The sequence below is a fragment of the Anopheles coluzzii genome, chromosome 3 (genome assembly GCF_943734685.1).
Source record: "Anopheles coluzzii chromosome 3, AcolN3, whole genome shotgun sequence".
NCBI lineage: Eukaryota > Metazoa > Arthropoda > Insecta > Diptera > Culicidae > Anopheles > Anopheles coluzzii.
In genome coordinates, this window is record NC_064671.1 from 71,160,253 (window position 1) to 71,182,125 (window position 21,873).

Here is a 21,873-nt window from a genome sequence, read left to right on the forward strand (position 1 = left end):
AATAAGAATAAAAATGACATCAAACGCATTTTTTGTAATATTATTCTTACTTCTCTCATTTAAAATTACTTAACGTAACTGATATTTGTTATTTCAAACATCCTTTCTTGGATTTATTTGCAATATTATTTAAAAAATCGAATATCAACAGCCCAGTAATGAGACAACTAACTAAATTTTGATTCGAAACTAAATCCTATGTTGTACAAATTTAAAATTGTTTCTATAATAGTACTTTACTTGTGCAAGCCAGCCCAAAGTTCGATTCAAAATCGATCGATTAATTTAAAGTCATCTAATCGTTTTAATCAAAGTCGGTCTCAAACTTAAGGCTTTAGTAAATCCCACTCGGCAACCGATCGACGCCAGCCCGCCGATAAGACGGTGTAGCCTAATCGATTTACAAACGGTTGGCAAACACGGGGGCCGCCATTTCGTAATCGCGCTCCACAAAAGGGTGTGCTCTCATCTGCCCTCACGGCAAGGGCTTCCACTGTGCTGCCATCGTGTGCTCCTGTGTCCTCATCCCAAGGACACACGTGGCGATGTATGTACACACACCACACACCCGTTTAGCGGTCAACGGTCACATCACCCTTAGATCCACTTAATACTTCTGAGCTGTGATATTGCAGAAGGGTTCATTAACAGTCAGGCGGCCGGCCGGACAGAAAGTCTTCCTTTTGCTTTTTTTTTTTTGGGAACCGGACTTAATCACGCGGAGGCAAACCAACGATTTTTGAATAAGGTTCGTCGCTTTATCACCGATGACCGTGAAAATCTAAGCAGTCGGGGTTCGATCGCTGCTACCACCACCACCCAACGCACCATTACCACCACCCGATCCGACAACCGATTCGATCAAAGGAGGTGGCGGAAAGTGTGACCGACCCGCGCACCAACGCAGGCTAGCCGCGTTAGATGCCGCGTCAGTTTCGCGTCGATCGTCGCGCGCTAATGATCGTACTGCATCGAACCCGCTTGGTGCGTGTGGTTACGCGTGCGTTGCGTGCGAACCGGCTATCGGTTTTCTGTTGTGTGTGAAACAGCGTGATGGTGTGGTGATTGCTGAGTGAGTGATGGGCAAATGGATGACAAATGCTTAAAATAAGACGCTATTTGTAGCTTGTGTTAGCCAATAGACAAAATTAGTGAAAAAATGTTTTAAAATACTTTTATAATTTTTTTTTTTTTGTTGAAGAATTTGTTCAGAGGTGCAAGAGATGCAAAAGGTCCAAAACCTCTTTAAATATTAGAATTACAACAACAATTCGTTAATTCAAGTTGAGCACAAAAATGGGGTTCGTCGCTTCCACATTCATACCGCAGCGTTCAAGTCTATTGTTACTCGCTCTTAGGCGATCAATCCACGGCGCGTTAAAATGTGAAAGCAGCCACCATTTTATTTATAAAACAAAATTAAACACAAAATCTTGATACCAAATCGCTCGATTGCGACAGATTTGCTCGCGTTTTGTGTGCGGGAGTTGTGGCGAAACCGTAAATGGAACCATATTTCCAATTCCAATCCGCGTGCGCGCGCGCACCGTTCCGAAACCGGAGAAGCTTCTCGGCGCTTAAGCCGGCCGAGAGGTCTGCCTGACGAACTTGGCACAGGTTCCGGCGATATTGAACTAATTTCATCAACCATAGCGTGGACAGAAGCGCACAACAACAGCAGCAGCAAAAAAGCCATCGCGCTGCTTTGATGATTATATTTAACCGACACGCAACACCGCTGCAACGGGTGTTTGTTGAGTGCGTGTGTGAAGCTTTGCAGCTTAACATTTAATCGGTTTGGGGGCATAAAACATCACACGCATTCTCTAGAGGAGAGGCGTCAGCAGAAAGTTCATTGTAACCCACACGGCTCTAAATGGTTGTCATTACAAGACGCGTAGCAGCTGCTGCACCCGGGCGATGCAAGTTCGATGTCAACCTGTTTTTTCTCTCTCCCCCTGTTAGCGGGGTCGAGGCCAGGTTGGCACCAAGCGTGCCCCCAAACAAAGCACCTGTGCGTTGCGACAGCGCCCGAAAAAAGCTCCCCCCCTGGCGCGTCACTAATCGATGTCACACGATGGATTGCCTGACATTGAATCTTTTTGGAACTGCAGTTGAACATTTTCGGTGGTGGTGCGGTCTGCGTTTCGGTCGTGACACTGGCGCTGGTTTGTGGTTTGTGTGTGTGTGTACGTCTTTTTTGGCGGCACGGTGTTTGCCTTCACGGTGGCGGCGACTTCGAGTGCCCGGTGACATTCAATGTCAGGCGGCGTAAGCGGTTATTGTTTTGATTTTATTCGTCGCGTTTTTCGCTGTTTTACCATCTCCGCGAGCTTTGGCCTGTGTGTACACTGTGCGAGCGCTAAACGATCTGGTAATGTGGTGGCGTTTGAGGCAGTGTTTTGCCGGGAAGATGATTAATGTACCGGTGCAATTAACGGAATAAATAATGAGCCAGCGCACGGTGCTTGTCTTCGGTTGGATCGAGACAGCGCAAGACAAACGCTCTCAGCGCAATATTAGTTCCTTGCAGAATTGTTTTTCGAGCGCAGAACAACCTTGCTTTTTGCAACAAAAACGGCAAGAGTAAAATATTTATTTGCTCACCATTGAAAAATGATTGTTCGGTAGCTTCATTTAATAGAACAAAAAAGCCTACAAGTGGGGTGAATATATTGCACACCTCCAATTAAAGTTCCCATCATAGCTTTTACAAAGCCCCCAATCGGTCCATCAGCGGGTCGTCAAGCGTCACGGAGTAGGCTAGAAGTTTTCCCCTTTTTTCTGTTTGCATTTTCACTACATTTCCACACACACTCTCACACACACACACTGTGCTAAATGAGCCCTATCGAGCGCAAACGATTAGAATAAATCACACACAGGCGGCCGCCGGCGGCTTAAATTCTCCAAAATTGCTGCAAAGAAGCGATCATTCCGCTCGAGCTCCGGCGAAATGATATGCGAACGTTTAAACAACAAAAAAATATTGTAGAATAGACCAGTGTGTTTCTGACTCTTTGCAAAGTGTGCGTTTGATGCCGACCAGCACAGTTTAAAATCAACCATCATAAATCTCACGCTCTAAACTTCACTCCCAACAACAAAAAAGCAGGGCAAAACTCATATTTTCGGCACACCAACAGCAACCGAACAGTGCGCTGTCAGTCGGCTGTGCGAGATTTATTGCGGAAAATTCAATTTCAAGCTCTTCCACCACCACCCTCTCGTTTGCTTCCGATGAGGAGTTCCCCTTAAATTGCATCGAACCGCAGTTGCAGCTGCACCAGCGCTGTTTGCGTGATCAGCTGTTCGAATGTCCGTGTCCGTGACTGACTGACGACTGGTCTGATTGCTTCAGCAGGGCAAAAACAAACCGACAACCCTAACCCAAGTGCAGTGGAAGAAATTTATTGGTCCGACGCCGTAAAGACGCACCATTTGCGGGGTGATGGGCTGTTTTTTGTATTGATTTTGGGACGCGCTTCTGTTCCGCCGCCGGCACGTACTAGCGCTGATGTTTAATTTTCCAACCCATTCTCCCCCCTCAAAGGGACTTTCAGACCAGGACCAGAAGCAGAAGGACACAAGAACAACGTGCAGCAGACCATCCTGTCCTGTGTGCTCCGAAAAACCCATTGCCATTGGAGGCCAGCAACTGCCAGCGGTGTGAAGTGACGCTTGCTTGTCCTGAATTAGTTTCTTTTCCGCGGAGTTTCTTTTTGTTTTGGGCGTGAGAGAGACAATCCAAGTGCTCTGTCTGTGTGTGTGCTTCCCGTGTGTGTGTCTGCAGTGGAACAGTGTCGGTGCGTTTCCGGTCCCTTTCTGTTTGCTGAAGCGTCCAGGTGGTTTTATAGGATAGACAGCAGGAAACAACAACACACACACACAAGATGGTGCTAAGCGAAGGACAGCTGGCACTGTGCACAGTGTTCACCCTATGGTTGGGTAAGTAGTAGCAGTGTAGTTTGTTTTATTTTCCAGTGATTGAAGCAATTTGTGATTGAAACGGGGAAAAGGTCGATCGTGACGGATGGCTATAAGTCGGGGGTTTCCATTGCATTTATTTATTTTTTTTATTTGAAATGGTTGCATCCAGCGCGCCATTACTCAAAATCGAACTGGGGGTAATAAAGGACTTCAAAGGGGTTATTGAACCCCTGGGAAAGCCTTAGTTTTTCCTGCAATATTGCCCACAACCACCACACCTTTAGCTGAAGAGGACAAACGACAAAACCGATCGTTGACCCAAACTGCCGCGCCAAAGTCGATGGCCTTTGGTTGGGCAAACATTGCGCCTTGGTGACTTGTGACGAGGGCCCTTACCACGGGGTTACGACAGCCAAACACACAGCACGCCGTGAAACTGTGTGTCAACAGATATGTCAATCGGGGTGCGTTTTCGCGAAAAGAAAAATCGGTTGGTGTTGGTCTGTTTGTGTTTACCTTTCCAACCTAACACAACCTTGGGCCACTGTCGACCATGGTGGCTTGGTGGCTAACAGTGTGTGGCACACAGTTTTGTGCAGGTGCGTTAATACAAGACTTTAAACACACACACTTTGCGTCTTATCGCCAAGCATATTCCAATGTTAGGTAACTCAAACATCTTGACACGTTAGAGGATTGCACACATTCTTGGAGTTGTTCAAAGTTGTCTAACGATATGATTTGGTGGGAATGACTAAAGTATCTTGTATTCTTCTAGCACGAGGACTGTAAAATTTTGAATTTCAGAAACAAAAGTCAAGTATCTTGACATTCATATTTTAGTCGGAGCATTGCTCTATACACGATATCAGATCCTCTCCGTATACATTATATATAATAACCTTGACAGGCATAATCAAGGTTTTATAGAAGGAATTACAAAGGATAGTTAAATTCCACTACTGAAACTAACCCATCAAAATCCACTATGTCAACGAAGGTTGAATTTCAACTGGAAAAGACGACCAAGTCCTATCTTAAGTCCTATCTGAAAACTGACATATGCAATGAAGATAAATTAAGTCAGGAATTTGTTGGATTTGAATTCCAAACAATCTGGAATCCCAAGATCCAGCAGCAATTCAAAATTTTAAATACATAAAACAAGTTGAGAAGATCTCATATCACTCCAAGGAACTCTAACGACTTCTTGAACGATTTAGAATCTCTAATGCCTCAATTTAATCTTTCAACCTTCATTGAATGCTCCGAAACCAATAGGCCAAGGCATCGAAATAGCTCTGTTGTGCCAAGCGCTCGCCTTCAATGTGCAGAGTTTGACATCCCGAGCATAATTGGAATGCTACAAGATGAACCGAATTTTCCTCACAACAATAACAATAATTAATCAAAAATCATCTTCAATCTTGTTTCTACAAACCTACGACGGCACTCTCATTCATTCATCATCACCACGAAGAGCAACCTTCACCGGCGGTCAGTTTCCTACTTCACGCGTGGCTTGAAGAGGCACCCTAAGCTCGATACGATCTTGACCATCGACAATTGCTCAGTCACGAATTTAAGAAAGCCTCCTTCCATGCAGCCTCCCCGATGACCCTGATCAACAACATCAACATAGCATTTAACACACACACACACTCACCCTGTCTCTTCTCTCTCTCCGGCTAATGATCGGTGCATCAATCACTTCCTGCATTTTGTAACCAACCTTAGCGCGGGTTTTGCACGATTCGTAGTGGAAAGCGATGCGAACAATTTGCTCTTGCACCGTATGCACTATTGGTAACGTTGGCTGTGTACTGCCTGTCTACAAAACAAACGCTAACCCTGACCCGTTTCATCCGATCGGTGGTGGATGCTTCAAATGCTCCAAACGTTTGCGAACGTGAATCAGATTCCGCTCGGCTCGCCCTGGCGCGTATAATCGAGCCCGTCAACATTCTGCATTATTGTGTTAGCGCCTTTGCAAAATAAAAACCGATCCGATACACAGACCAACCTGAAGAAACGACCGAAATTCCCTCGACACACATCTTACGCCGGGCAGCCTGCAGCGAGCACAGGGCAACGGGAAGACACTAATTGGTGATTATCAAATTACTAATTCAATAAGTGCGATGGTGTCACTACTACTCGCTGCGGTCTAGCATCTGGCTGGGGAAGTGTTTATGTGTATTTTTTGTTGTTGTTGCCCCTTCTTTCCCTTCCAGCTCTCGGTCGGGCGAGCGACCAGCTCAAGCGATGCTGAACGTCGGTCTGCTAAAGGGCATTTGATAACCCTGAGAGAAAAAAAATACAATAATTTTGCACAGCTTAGCCCGGAGCCCGGTCCGGTCTGGTTATGCGCATTCATCGAACCATGACCCAATCGGCGATGATGGGATGGTATTCGCCCCTAGAGTATGTTATTAAATCTATTAGATTTGATGATGCGATGTCTAGCGGCCATGCATCATTGCGGGTAGTGCAGGCCGAGATCAATTGAATTAACAATCATGAGTAATCATGTGTAGTAGTAGGGAAGGAAAAATAGAACAAAATCGTTGTGTAACGTTTGTCAAGAACATGAGTTTACATGTCCAACAACGACCAATGTTTTCCCAATTTTCGTTAATTTTTGAAACACCATTCGAGACCTCTTTCTATGTTCAATTTAGTGCTTCACTACGCAAAAAAGCTCAAACCTGTAGCATGTTCCCCCGCTTTGCCTTATGACTTAAATGAGCTAATTAACAGCAAACAACAGAGTATTCCAACCCCTTTTCTTCCACCATGTGATAAGGGGCAACATGTGTCATTGCTATTCTTACTCGATCACCACCCCTAACGAAACCCGAAGAACCAGTAAAGTTCGGCTGATTAGCAAACTTCTGCAGGTGAAAAGAACAAGCATTCCTGGTAGCAAAAAAAAGGCCGCCCCGTCGGCTTGCAGAAATCACGCCATTTCTACGCACGCCATCGTACGCCCCCCCCCCCCCCCCCCCCCCTTAAACACCCTCCGCGTGCGTGTTTTATGGAGCTCGTTGTAGCGCGAAAGAATCTCCTCCGCCACTCTCGCAAGGCAAATGCTTCGTCGGCACGCGACAACCGAGCGGTAGCGGGCGGACGGGCCGAAGCGTTGCGAAACGGTGTGGGGGGAGTAGAAGTGAGAATTACGGTTGTAATTACACTACGCAGGGGAGTGGAGGGGTCGTGTGTGTATATGTGTATATGTCAGTTAAAATACGTTATCGTTTGTTTTCGATTTCGTTGACCGGTAACTGTCTCGTTTGCTGTAGCGTTACCTAGCGTTACGTGTGAGTACACTTAGTGATGACATCGGCGAACGTTCGCATGTCACTCGTCCGTTTTTTGATTGATGGACAAGCACAGGCACAGGTTGTTAAAAAGCTTCAAGTGAAAGCTGTGCAAAAGCAACCAGAGAGTATACGAAATAGAACAGAGAGATTTGGCAAGAAGGAAGCGACGAAACTGATCTAAAACTGTAATGAAACGCTGTAACGCTTTAATTAAACACATCATTAAGTGAGGTACAAATTGAAGCATTCAGTCACGAGACCACGATGCACGGCAGCTAAATTGGATCATCCTCATTCGATTACCGTACTCGTACGGGTGCCCCCTGGTATGGTTTGTTGTCATCCTCCCTTCCGAAATAGTAATGCTTCGCCTATGGTGAAATGCCCCACCAAATGCCGCACCAACAGCATGAAGTTCAATGTCAAAACACCCTTGCAAGTCCCTGATCGAGTTAATGCAACAACAGACAGAGGCATGAGACAAAAGAGGCCCCCGCCAGCTCCAGCTCCTTACTGCCCCTCATACTAAGCCAAGCCGGCATGCGAACACTTGCGCCACGGAATCAAATGGTCGGGCTTGGCCTTCGCGAGCGGGCTTATGCTCAGCCCTACCAAGCCAGTTCAACCAGTGTGCACCCTTTTAGTAGGTCGATGGTTGTGCTTGGTTTTGAGTCTGCTTTTGCTGTTTGCTCCTCATGCTGAACCGAACACGGTGTAGGGTGGGATGTTTTGAATCATAAAGTGCTAACAACCATGTTGTTGGAATGCATTGAACATTTTTAATTGCTTGTAAAAAAAACACAAGAAACAAACCATTCCTATGCAAAGTGCTAATGACTAGAGCAGAACTGGAAACACTCGGTTACTGGATCACGATCACGCTGTGGACTGGATGACACACGGTTTGCTCGTTTAGAGGTCGCTGACGATTGGGGATCAATCGGTGAGCGGGAGACCATTGCAGCTCATTCGCTATAATGAACCATTATTAGGCGCATAAACATGACTACATGACTGCTAAACACTTCACAACGCGCGACGGCGTCATATCGCACAGACACACACACACCGAGCGGCAGCCTTCGCAGGCTCAACGGTCAGGTCAGTAGGGCTGTTCCGATTGATTCCGCGTAGCACTAGCTCATTATTAATGCATTATCAACCATCAGACAACGACAACGACAGTGGACTGACTTTAAACGCACTGAGGAATCTGGGTATTGGTACCGTGTTACTCAACGCTCATGTTCTTGAAAATGGTGCTAAAAATAGCATTTTTAGCATACGCCGCACGATTGATTAGTATTTTCGCTGCCACTGCGAGGAGGACGTGAAAACGGCGTCCGCGTGCCGGAAAGTCATTGCCGGCCTTCGGAACGAGCAGTGGCAAGAAGGACATCCGCCGTACCGCCCGATATTCGGGGAAGGGGTCAGCGCCCTAGCTGACGCGGGGTGTTGTTCGGACTGACACGTCATCAGTGGGGCGACACTCGCTGGACGGATTGCCGGGTGGCGTTGGTTAAATAACTTGATTGATTACATTAATTGAACGCCAAACTAATGGTGGCACGGGGCGTTGTTCGATGACTCGTTCGTTAGCGCACGACAGCGAGAGTGAGATTGCATGAGGGGTGTTGGTGGGAGCGGTTGCTGAGGGTTGGAGTGTGATTGGAGAATTATTACGTAAAGTGCGTACTGTGTCGCCCAAGGTCACTATTTTCGAACCATAGGAATGTTAGGAATTAAGCTTTTGCGCTGAACTGATGTTGTGGGTCACAAGGTTTTTTGTGATTTTTTTTTACACTTTTAAAGCTCAAACAATTTGTTCAAAAAATACTTAAGAGACAATTTAATACTTAAGAGTTAAATTATAAGCAAGAAATAACTTTGATCGAACTAAAGGCAATTCCGATACGATTCTTCAAAGTATTGCAGACATTGAGACGAAATCGTTTATAACATGTTTTTACTTAAACTTAGTGGACTTTAACGCTCTGATTGTAGAATTCTCAAAAAAATGTTAAATTAGACCAGTTTTGCTAGATTATTTTATCAACTTTCCAAGGCGTTTTATATTGTTGTGCAGTTTTTCGGGAAGTCTGGTGGCAAAGCTCTTACAACACTTCAAAGAAGTCCAGATAATTATAAGCATTTATGGGCGTTTCTCCACAATCTTTGATTAGAAAGCTCAAAAAAAAGAAGGTTCTCATTGTCTACTAAAAGTGTTAACTTCATAATCAAAATAGCAAGATGAGTCTGTCTTTCTGGTAGACGGGCCCTTTCCGTTGTAAGTTCGTAGGCTGAAATTTCAGCCTGTCAGCTGTTTGCATTCTATAGCAGTTTTCGAGCAGCTATCTAAGTGAGTATAATATACAGGTGGGCTTATCTCAAGGTGTATGAATTTAGAAGGCTGATTTTTATCGCTTCTGCTTCTGAATGAAGATTTTAAAAGTATTTTGTGTATTCGTCAAGCCTCAAGAGTTTTCACCTGGACTACATACACTTTGATTCTAGATTCCACCACGTGATCTATTTAATGCACCTTGGAGTATCTAATTTTAGCTTTGAAGCTAAAATAATCTAGACTGAAAATTGCAGGCTAGTTTTTTGTGTGGTTTTGTATGGAGTGTTTACATAATTTCAGCCTTCAACTGTCAAAATCTATACAAAAAACTGACTAAAATCGTGAAGGGCCCCAGAATCAGATTATTCCAGGAGGCACTATCAGATATCCTAGAACACTATCAGAACATACACGGAAAACTAGTATGACACGTCTGTACTGACCGGAATTTATTTCTTTAATATCTTGAATCAATGGACGGTGTAGAAACTCCTAATACAGCGCCTACCACAACTATATGGACAGTCGTTTTTCGCGATTTGCGGAAAATCAATAAGAGATAGTTAAAAATAGTGAATGTATGAGTTGTGCAGAATACTATTTCACATCTTCTTTTTTTTCGAATTTTTTAAACACATTTTTACACGACTTATGACGAAAAAACAAATTTATGGTCGTACCATAACTATAAAGACACTTCGAAAAACAGGTTTTATGTGCTAACTAACGCATTTAAAAATCGTTCAAAAACATAAATAACATATTCTACAAAGGTTTTAAAGAAATACATTTTTGAACGATTTTTAAAAAGTGTTTTTATAACTTATTTTAAGGTTTTATGCAAACCAAAGTATGTAAAAAGTTTTTCGAAAATTATTTTGAAATTGCCATGATAGCCTTATCAATTTTCTGAACAACGGTTCAAAACTGATTCGATCAAACAAAAGCGACACAAAAAGCTCAACAACGATTTTTTAGCAGAATATAAATATTTGTTACATAAATAGTTAAGGAATGTAATCCTAGTCTGATATTTTTTTCCTCCCACCGCCCACTTCACCATCGATGTTCTCTTAGACCGCTACAAAGGCGCCCGTAAATGTTTTGGAGGAAGTGTAATGTTTATAGTTATGGTACGACCATAAATTTGTTTTTTCGTCATAAGTCGTGTAAAAATGTGTTTAAAAAATTCGAAAAAAAAGAAGATGTGAAATAGTATTCTGCACAGCTCATACATTCACTGTTTTTATCTATCTCTTATGGATATTCCGTAAATCGCGGAAAACGACTGTCCATAGAGTTGTGGTAGGCGCTGTATTAGTATGACAGAAAAAAAGCATGGAATTTTCCAATGAACACTGATGTCCAAAATTTGTTCTATTTTTGAGACTTCAGCTTCTAGTTCGTTTGAAAACTTGATAAAACCGTTACTATAAATTAAAAGCCGAAAAATAGCACACATACTTATTTCAAAATGTCACAAATCAGTTCGACCTTTAATCATTGGTCCCAAAACCCTCCCCTTTGTCCCCTTTGTGAGAAGTCCACATAAGTCAGGCCGTGTTGATGACATCTAACAATACAGTGTGCCATTACGATACCGCTAGTCGCAATTTCCATTTCCAGACGGGGGAAAAAAAGCAAGATCTAATCTTGACTATTTAACCCCTTTGCTTCCGTTGGTACACTTTTCGTTTGACCATTTTTTCCTGTCACCTTCTTTTTTGAGACGGATAAGCTGGACATTTTCCTAGCTTTTCGTCCCCAAAAATGTGTGTTTATGTTTACACGAGTGTGTATCTGTGCACATTTCTTTTTCCGTACCGAAAATTCTGTATTGTAATGGTGAAGAAATCGATCCTCCTCTCACGCTCTCTCTCTCTCTCCGTTACCTAACCTGCTTTATATAATCCCAGCAAGGACGGTGAGAAGGCAAACAAACACACAGGCTTTGCTTCGTTTACACCTTCCAGTGAGTCAATCTTTGTCCAGCACACCTCAGGTCGACGCTAAGCAGACAGCAAGAAGCGAAAGCGATACCTTTTTCCGCGTTCTTTTCCTCCCATCCGTTTATCATTATTACCTTCTTGGAACTCGACAACCCCGAGCCAGAATTGATTGATTAAAGAAATCTCATTTGTCTACTGGATTCGGCCTACTAAACAGTAGTAGTAGTAGTAGAGGTAGATTGGTGCCTATATGTTCTTCCTAGGGATTGGTCGCTCCCTCAAAAAAAGCAGCTCCATCATTTCGTCACACTAGATACTGGCCATTCCTAGCAGCCTGATAGTGTCGGTGTCGGTTGATGGGCGAAAGAAAGGAACTAAAAGGTAGACGCACCACAGGACAGGACCTTCGTGACAAATGAGCTGGTGTCGGGCGTCTCCCTCCGATGGGAAAGTTAATTTATCTTTCAATCCGTGTATCGCAACGGAAAATTTGCGTGTGTTTTGTGCCGTTACACTTTCCATTGGACCATTGGAAGAGTGGTCAATTTTTTGGGAACAGTCCATTTAGTTGTTCTATCCTTTACGTTCTCCACGCCACTCATCCTGTGGGAATACTTTACCTTGCACAGCGATCAGCCAAAACCTTGAGCTTATCGATTCACTAATACGTAGTGGTTCGTAATTTGACTGCTTATCGTAAATCTTCGCCAAAGTTGACCTTTGACGTAATGGTGTTCCCATTCGATTGTACGTCTATTCTTCATTTCTGATTAGAAAACGGGCAGCCCTGTTTTCCCCGGCGCCCTTTGGTGTCTGCCCCGAAAATGTCCGAAAACATTCGCCAAGAACGCTATCGACAGGGACGAAGGAGCAGGAGCAGTGTGATTGCGAGTTGGCGTGTTGGATAAACATTTAGCCCCGTGAGTCCCTTCGCCAGAAGGGGTGTTGGAATGTACCGGAAAAAAATGTTCACTACTAAGACACTACTACTTGCTTGTGGTTGCCAATTCCATTTCTTTTCCAGCCCGAGTAGTGGTGAACTTGTGACGGACTGACGCCGCCAAAATGTAACAAATGAGCTCGCATTCGAACACTACTTTCCTCGGTGTCTACAGTGACGCTTTCAGATGTTGTGAATTTCTCTGAATTAATGATACAACTTTCAACTTTCCTCCCTTCGCCGGAAAAGATCATTCAACCGTACAAAGCACGTGCGGAAGTAATTTGGAAATGGACGTGAAAGTGTCCATTTCCTGCAACCGCCAACCATTCACACGTCTCGTCTCTCGGGAAAGGAATCGGGTTAACTGTCACATTGACACCGAAATCTAACCGGCCTGTGTCCCCTTTTTAGGGGATCGCTTCAAAATGGCGATAATGGACCATTTAAATGTGTTGTCCAGCACATGCTGGACACCGTGCCGACCGGGAAGGGATCGAAAAGGGGTTACACCAACGTCATAATGTCATAATTAGCGGTAAATCCTGAAAACTAATGAAATGCAGCAAACGATGTGCAACGACAAACCGGGTCTTCCGGTGCAATTCCTACTCCGCCGTGTGCTCTTTTTGCCACAGTGAAAGGCTGACTCAAAATCTAGGTTAAGAATTCATCTTCCAGGCATCTCTGTCCCAAAAAAAAGGAAAACCTATTCTTTGTATACCTTCCAAAAACCACAACCTAGCCCTAGCTGGCAACAAGCCGAGTGCGAGCACACACACACAGGGAAGTGCTTTCGAGCTCGAAACCATCGCCACCGCCGACTTTTCCATTGCACTCTGGTGTCGTCTCACCTCAATTGTGGGCGATCGTGACAAGTCTTTGACAGCCATTACGTGTTCCCTCTTTTTTGTTGGTCTTCTGCCTAGTTCCTTTATTAGACCATATTTAGTTGCTTCTTTGCATACCTTCGGGGGGCTGTCCACAACCAGTTCCATAATACATTTTCCATCAACAATATAAAGCAAAGAGAAGACGAGACATAAAAGGACGAGAGAGAGAGAGAGAGAGAAAAGCAAAACATGCCCAACGAGCAAATTGTCAGTGTCGCCGTGCTTCTTGCTGCAATGGTGGCCCACTTCCGGGGACAAATTTGACTGACGAACACATTGCACGATGTCACCCGGTAGGTATGTTTGTGTGTGTGTGTGTGTCGTTGTTGGCGACATGTTCTCGATAGATTGCGATAACTGCTGTCAGGTCAGGAAGGAAAGTCTAGCAGCGTCGATTGCTTTTCCGTGCTGCTGAGGTGATGGTGGTGATGATGTTGCATTTGAAAGTTCCCTATCCATCCATCAATTAATTCGATTACATTGCTCACCACCTGTCAAGATGGAAGTTTTGGACAGGCAGCATTGAAGAAAAGCACCTCTTTTTGGTGTATGCTATTGATTTAGGTTCAAGTTAATTTTCCCAATTGACGCTGAACGCAGGAGTGCACAGGATATACTACTCTGTTCCCTGTAGTGTCTTTTTTTGCGAAGCAATATAAACTAATTACTTTATCGCTGCTACTTTCAAAGCAGCACAAACACTCCCACTCCAGATTTGTGTACCAAATCGGACTATCATATTTCTTGGAAGCAGTGTACCAGTCCCCTGCGGTGCCCTTCTTTGCCTGGCCAGGTATAAAAATATAATTAAAAAAGCCGAGCTCCACACCGACAGTTACTCATCGGTTTTGTGTTTTCTTTTTTTCGGGTTCCAGTTCCGTTCCCAATTAGCTAATGGAACTCGTAGGAATGACATTTTGGTTCGTGTTTTTTTGCCTGTTCGTGTCATCATAAAGGTGTGCAGAGGGTTGGGGCTAGAGACCATAAACCTGGAACTGTCCGGCAGTGAAGCCATTTTGGTATGAGAAATTACCTAAAATCACACACCAGACGTACACACAAAAAAACAAACACAAGGGAAATAACAGATTTTTGCAATGATTTGCCGAAAACGATTTCACGCAAACATGATCCCTAATTTCATAGGAGAATTTAACTGAGGATTTGATGTGTGTTTGCATATAATTAGTGACAATTTATGAACAAAGATAATGCCGGGAGATAGAAATCGTATTAAAATTTGGATATAAATTGCTTCAAACTTTAAAGCGTTCTGCCTCGAAGCTTCTATTTTAAAAACCCATCAAATAATCATTTCCTTCTTCTTCCCACCCCATCTTCTAGGTGGTCTGCCTTTGATGTACTCGCCGGCGCCCCGCGGTGACTGTGATAATTGCTGCCCCATCCGGGAGCCGAAGGATATACAGTTCTTTCTCTTCACACGGTAAGACCGCACGGCCACCCAAATGGCAAATCCGACAATATGCAACCATTAATCCGTCTCCAAACACCCCCATCCGCACGCAGCCAAAACCCCGACACCGGTGACACCCTGTTCGTGTCGGACAAGAAGCACCTCCGGGCGTCCCACCTGAACCGCACCAATCCGCTCGTCATCTATCTGCACGGCTTTTCCGAGCGGGCGCCCGGCGGGGCGGGCGAAAGCAGCAAACAGATGAAGGATGCGTTGCTCGCCGCCGACGACTACAATGTGGTGCTGGTGGACTGGAGCCCCCTCACCGCGCTGCCCTGGTACGTGAACTCGGTGCAGAATGGGCCGCGCGTCGGTCGCTACATTGCACGGTTCGTGCGGTTTCTGGTGCTGTCCGAGTTTCCGCTCGAGAAGATCCACCTGATCGGGTTCAGCCTCGGCGCGGAGGTGGCTGGGTTCGCTGGCAAAACGCTGAACGAGTGGGGCCTTAAGCTGCCCCGCATCACCGGTAAGTTGGGTTGGGTTGGTTGGTTGGTTGTTCTGGGGGCGTTTGAGCCGTGGGATTAAACAAACTTGGAAGCAACCGTTCTCGACGATGCTTTGGGCAAGCGGGCAGATTCAACAATGGTAAAACGCCGCCACCGTAAGCTCCGGGAAAGGAAATGGGAAAATGATAAAGTGGCCACCGTTTTCCACAGCGTCCCGGTTCATTATGAAGAAAAGTTCCGGACGGTGAGCAAACTTTGGGGGAAAGGCTATGGGAGAAAAAGAACCTTAAACTTCTTGCGCTACACCACTGCAGCTTGTAACAAAAGTTCATCTGTTTCAATGATGCAGGAGATAGCATACAGCCTCACACACACATATACACTGGAGTAGTGGATATTGTATCGCGTTTTATTCTCCCTTTCCTTCTTTGTTGCAAAAAAATCAGTGTGGAAAACTTTGTTGCACCATAAATAGGCCTTCGTTATAAAGCAAATAGGCTTTTCTCATTTTTCTTCATGAAGATTGTGCATTATTCAGAAGCCATCGCAACAAGCTTTCGCAGATGAGACTATGAAGCCGTTTAAATGTACTTCATTATCCAAAATTACTGCCCCTTCCAGCATAAAAGTATGCAAACTAACTTTAATGTAGTTTTAAAGGATAATTGAATTGCTTTTCAGCCATTTTTAGTCATGAATTAGGCACATGTGATGCTGGAACATTCTCAAAGGAACCTGCACTAAATGAGAATTTAATAAATAGAGGAACTGCAAGCGCAAAGGCCTTGCTTCATATTACTATTGAGCGTTTGCATTTCAAACTGTGTTCAATTGTCAAACAGGGGCAAAATTGCAAGCCCACTAAATGATTCTTTTAGATCTATAATACGGGCAACCCTCGAGATACGACTCTTTCGAGTTACAATGGCTTGCAGATACATCCATTTTGATTTTGACAGTTAAAAGCTGTCATTTACAAGGAATTGACTTTTTTTTTATTTCATGATGATAACCGTTACATACACATTTATAAAGATTCCCCAACTAACCAATCTCGAATATAAACGACTTTTGAAGTAAAATTAATACATTATCGAACATTGTTTTTTATAAAACACACGATATCATAGATTTCGACTCTTCAACTCTTCCCTCCAACGACTTTTTCGACTATCGCCTGGGGACATTTTTTCAATTTCAAGATCAAATACAGTCTTATTTCGTGGATCGCCTGTAGTTAATTGATTACAACATGTTCCCTTATAGCTAATCATATGTAAAGGGTACCAAAATAGTGACATGAATCCCGAAAATTTTAATTTAAGTTTCAAATCCCCATCAAAATCCATACTTGAAAATAGTTATTCTCTTCATCATCAAAGGACAGCACAAGCTGATGTAAATACTTAGAAAGTATGCCAACTGACAGCATTCGCTCTAAGGGCTTGGTACTTGTTTCGACGCAACGTATCGCAACGCATTGCGTGACGCTCGCTGGTATCTGTTCGCTGCGTTCTGCATGGATATGTCAACACATTTAACAAAGAAAAACATCAACAAACAGCAATAATGCCTCTTATTTATAGGTTCTGATGTGATTATAATGTTAAATTACAACTGCAAAATCATTTCCAGTTCTGCTCAAAACAGTGCAAAGCATATTTTTCGCTTTTTTATTTCATATTGCATACTGACCCTGTTTTGCAGCAATTACGAAATTACTTTCTCTACATTTATTTTGTTTTGTTAATAAAATTATTTAGTAGTCCAACTACACGCAAAACTGCGCTCGAAACAATTTAACGTGAAAAAATATCGATTTTCACCCGATATGGTTAAACCATTTTGACAGACGCGTCACGACGTGCGTCGAAATAGAAATTTTTCTACTTTGACGCTGCGTCGTGCGTCGTTAACGCAAATCCCATACATTTTGGCAAAATCGCAACGCATTGCGTCGGAACAAGTACCGCTCTCTAAGAGCAGCTGGCATTTGACAGCTCGTGTGCGTGAGAGTGATGGTGAAAGAAAGACAAAGAGAGAGAGAGAGAGAGAGAGACAAAAAATGTTCCGATTACAGTATATGCTCGGTAATCCGCACTTGATTGATTGATTTTAAATTCTTATTTTTGTCTGGGTTTATGAGTAAGTTATTACATTACATACGTTTTCATGTTGTACAAAGAAACCTTGTAATTTTTAAAAAATAGAAAGATATTTATCTTTTTAATCATAGTACACTATTTTTGACCAAATGATTGAATTTGATTGTCAAAAGTGTGGATTAAACAGGTGCGGATTACCGAGCGTATACTGTACATACAACTTCGCGCAAATTACCATGGCAGATGTCGCTACTGCGATGCTGGTAATTTGAATAGAGACAAATATTATTCATTTTTCCTGATTTGCTTGCTTTGTAATTTACTTCCTGTTTTAGTTGAAATTTGTTGATGGTTTGTCTCTATAAAAAAAGAAAAATATCCAGTAACAAAACATGAAACAAATTCAAAAATACTCTCAGAAAATAATCATGACAGCATTGAAAAAAAAGAAAAATCAACTCAAGAAACCCTGCAAAATAGCCACACACAAAAAAACTAAACCACAATATACAGCTTAAGCATCGTACTCCTTCTTCCCCTAAATCGAATAAATCATAAGCTCATAAACGAAGCCCAAACCGATCCTAAATTCCGCGTGAAACGCATTCCCAGCCCTACGCCTATTCCTAGCCCTCTTCCAGCCGCCAGCCCTAGACATCCTATCAATATCATATTAAATCGATCAATCATTAGTATATTCCAACTATTTCGATGGCGGGCTCATCGCTCGGCTCAAAAAACAAAACAAAAGCACTAAATAAACTGCCTCCTGGACCAAACCAAAACCAAACTATATCATCGTTTGTGGCCACTGTTCTACTCTGTTCTGCTCTGTTTGTTTGTGTGTTTGTGTCCCCATCACCGAGAATCGAAACCGCCAGAGCACAGGCCATTTATTTCGCCCGACCGGCAGCAAAGGAAATGACGATAAAAATTTATACGCTATTTATTTATTGCTCGCATTCCATTCGGGCCGTTCCTTTCACCCGCCCGAGGTCCTCTCAGTACAGTAGCAGTGCACGCCGTTTAGCCACTGTCGAGTCCATTTCGATTGGGTCTAGCATCGTAAGAACGGCACACGATAGTTTGCTGACCCTTTTTTTCCCTCCCTTCGACCTGGCACCTGGATTCCGGGGGACACAACTGCCACTCGATATATATAGTTTGGGTACGAGTGGCGTACGAGCGCCATAAAACGCAGGGTTAAAAAGCTCTCCAGAAAGCGGCCACCTCCCCTCCCGATCAAAGCTTCTTCATACATCGCGCATCGGGCTTTGGGTGGCTAACCCATTACGATCGCGACGTCCAAAACGTTCGCCATCAAAACTTTTGCCGGTGAGCTATAAATCAACGCAAAGTATGGGCACAGAAGGTATCTGGGCTGTTCCTTCCAGACAAGAAAACTAGAGCAATAATCTTAGCGGGAGCAAAACAAACCGGACACCACATGGCGTTGAAGAACGTAGAAGGGAGGACTTTTTGATTAATTGCATTACGACCCGAATGTGTCCTTCACGTTGATAAGTTCTTTGTTTTTTTTTTCCTTTCCAACTCGTCCAGGTTTAGATCCGGCCTTCCCGCTGTACGTGTTTGAGCGTGCCTCCCAGCGTCTCAGCCCGAAGGATGCGGAGTTCGTCGACGTCATCCACACGGACGGCGGCCTGCTAGGCTACCCGTGGCCGCTCGGGCACGTCGACTTCTACCCGAACGGTGGCGTCCCGCTGCAACCGGGCTGCGCCCAACAGGAGCTGGCCAAAAACCGTTGGCTGGGTGTATTTATTGGCTGTAGCCATGCCCGAGCCTGGCAGTACTTTGCCGAATCGCTCACCCGACCGCAAGGCTTCCTCTGCGAACGGTGCGAACCGACCGACGCTCCGGCCTCCGGTGCAGCGAGCCGCTCGACCCGAGATACCAACAACTGCACCATGACGCGGGAAGTGTTTATGGGCATGTACACGGATCGGACGCTGCGCGGTAAGTTCTACCTCAGCACCAACCCGCAGCCACCGTTCGGGAAGAATCTGATGCCGCACGAACAGCAGCAAAAGCAACAGCAACTGCCGGTGCAGCGAAAATCCTAAAATGCCAAAATGCTGCGCCCAGCTTCCAGGTAAAGGCCACCGGCTGGTGGTTGGAAGCTGCCGCGCACGATAGTGTGTAGGTAGGTTTCTTATGCAAATTAATAATAAATTGTAAAATTTTAAACCCAAACACACCGAAAAAACCTCATTTGAAGTGACGCAAGAAAGGGTATAGGGGAATCTGTGGTAAGTTTTTCAGGACGTTATGCGAAGCTTGTCGTTTGCTTCCCGTTTTGTTCATTTTTATCAAAAATTCATAGCACGTTGCCGAAGGTCGGCCCTGGACGGAAAGAAAGTGAAGGAAAAAACCACAAGACTGCCGTACCTTTCCATAACCACATCATAATGTACGAGAGGCAGACCGGGCCCGCTACATAATGGGTCCCGATTTATCCCCCTCTTTCGCGAGCATTAACAAGGCTGCTCGACTTGCTCCCAAAACTGCCAGCCAGTACCTGCCCTACTGATAGTCTCATTAAATTCTCAACAAGCACAGAGCAAAAGCAAAAAAAAAAAATCTTCGAGAAACGGTTCCCCCTTTTCACATGTCCTTTACGCTTACAGCCGGTTAACCCGTTTTGTTTCATTATTTATTGCCCAACCAACCAATCAGCCGAAATGTACGATAGCACAAACACACACACACACACACGCTGGCCTCGGGAATGGCACCCGGAAATGAGGTGTTGATAGGAACTGAACGTGTAACGGGGAAATTCATGGAAAAAATTACACTCGAACACTGAGCGCTGTTTTGGCACTGCCACACAGGAAGTGGTGGAATATTGGAATGAAATTGAAGGAAATAAGATGCGAGATGTGGTGGTGGTTTGGCGATGATGTGCGACAAAAAAGGAGAGCAAAATTGCGCTGCTTATCACGTGTGTAATTATTTATCAGACTGTCATGATGAAGGTAAATGTTCACAAGAGCTGTGAAAGATGTATTTATTGGAAAGGGAATGATAAATCGTTCTACCTGAATGATAATCGGAAAGAGCGTTTCACAAATGTACTAAATTGCTGCTTTCAAGCAAAATAACACATTGTAACACAAGCAAAATAGAACTAATTTACTCTGTACTAAAAACCCATCCCCATTTGGGCTAGCTTCTTTGCACACCACAAATCCCTGTGCTTAATGTACGATAAACACAAATTAAGTCAGCAAACACACCCACTGCGAGGGGGGAGAGAAGACATGCAGCGAACGGGACAAAAATCCCACCCTATCGTACCACCGGAGGAAGTTTATGTCTCCCGGGTGGACGGAAAGAAAGCCGACAGCTAGCACGAGCTGGCAGCACGACGCTCGAACGCTGCGCCTGACACTGCTGCTGACGAATGACACTTGCCGGAGTTGGGAAGGCAAAAGCAGTAAGCAGCAAGCAAAAAAAAATGCTTTAGATGAGAATTTTCTTTTTTTTTCTCGGTCTCTCTTTCCATTCAGGAAAGTCCCTTATTTGTCTGGGAAAGTCGAAAGGATTGCACCAACCAAAAGGGGTTTACGATTTCGTTCGTTCTGTTTTGATTCCCATTTTGTTTGCCACCGGGTGGACTACTCAACGTGTCACTATTTCACTGGAATTGTAGCGCTGGGAAGGGTTTTTTTCCGGGAATGCGGGTGGTGGTGACCAGGAAATTGCAGTTTTATTAGTGAAACGAAATGAAATGGAAATGGAAAAATTAAAAGACAAGCGTGACAATAAATGACAACTCAATGTGTGTTCTTTTTTTTGTATATAACGGCAACAATTGAAATGTGAAGCATTGCTGTGGTTTTAATGGTGTCTCATCGCACGACCACACCACGTGAAATACAATAATGGACATGTAACGCTTCGAGTAACGCTTTGCTAATGAGTTAGAGCAGCTACAGCGCTTGCCCTTTTGATAATCTCTTAAAAAAGAGTATCTTTTGAGGCAGACAGTTTACACAATATTATAAAAGGTATTTAGCTACTTTAATTGTACATGGCATTTGTTTACATTGGTCATCAGGTGATTGTCGTAATGCGCTATCTGTCAGAAATATCACCTGTCAAGTGTTTTAGTAGTAATGTCGCAGAAGTCGATGAAATAGTGCATTCAAATAAATCGTTAAATTTTATAAAAGGATTGATTCTATTTTCTTTCGAAGCAAAGCGATGTAACAAAAGTGGTACTAAAACCATGAAAATAGTAATTTGATTACTTAGAAAAAAAAATATGGAGGAAATATGAACTGCATATCTATAATCCTTCTTCTTCTTCTTTGGCTTAACAACCGTTGTCGGTCAAGGCCTGCCTTTACCTCTTGTGGGTTTGGCTTTCAGTGACTAATTGATTTTCCCCCATAGCAGGATAGTCAATCCTACGTATGGCGGCGCGGTCTATTTGGGACTTGAAC

The 21,873-nt window shown here is 43.9% G+C and overlaps 2 protein-coding genes across 4 annotated transcripts in view; one reads left to right on the forward strand and one right to left on the reverse strand.

Annotated features, from left to right (window-relative positions):
• The window catches only part of LOC120958401 (secreted protein C), a 45,749-nt gene that overhangs the window by 11,795 nt on the left and 12,081 nt on the right, over positions 1 to 21,873 (reverse strand). The gene's annotated exons all lie outside the window — the stretch shown is intronic.
• On the forward strand, positions 882 to 20,446 carry LOC120958402 (lipase member H). 2 transcript variants are annotated; one of them, XM_040381179.2, is made up of 5 exons: positions 882 to 1,072; positions 3,554 to 3,948; positions 14,724 to 14,823; positions 14,907 to 15,319; positions 18,965 to 20,446. In XM_040381179.2, the coding sequence occupies exons 2-5, from the start codon at positions 3,894 to 3,896 to the stop codon at positions 19,483 to 19,485; spliced, it is 1,089 nt and encodes a 362-aa protein (XP_040237113.1). In that variant the 5' UTR covers positions 882 to 1,072; positions 3,554 to 3,893; the 3' UTR covers positions 19,486 to 20,446. The 2 variants fall into 2 exon arrangements, with proteins under 2 accessions (XP_040237113.1, XP_040237114.1); XM_040381180.2 differs by having other exon boundaries at positions 3,564 to 3,948.

What these genes read in the sequence shown, in the direction of transcription:
- LOC120958402 (XM_040381179.2), top strand. Translation starts at nt 3,894, where the DNA reads ATGGTGCTAAGCGAAGGACAGCTGGCACTGTGCACAGTGTTCACCCTA. An exon ending in AGTGTTCACCCTATGGTTGG is followed by an intron (nt 3,949 to 14,723) that starts GTAAGTAGTAGC and finishes CCCATCTTCTAG; the next exon opens with GTGGTCTGCCTTTGATGTAC. An exon ending in CAGTTCTTTCTCTTCACACG is followed by an intron (nt 14,824 to 14,906) that starts GTAAGACCGCAC and finishes ATCCGCACGCAG; the next exon opens with CCAAAACCCCGACACCGGTG.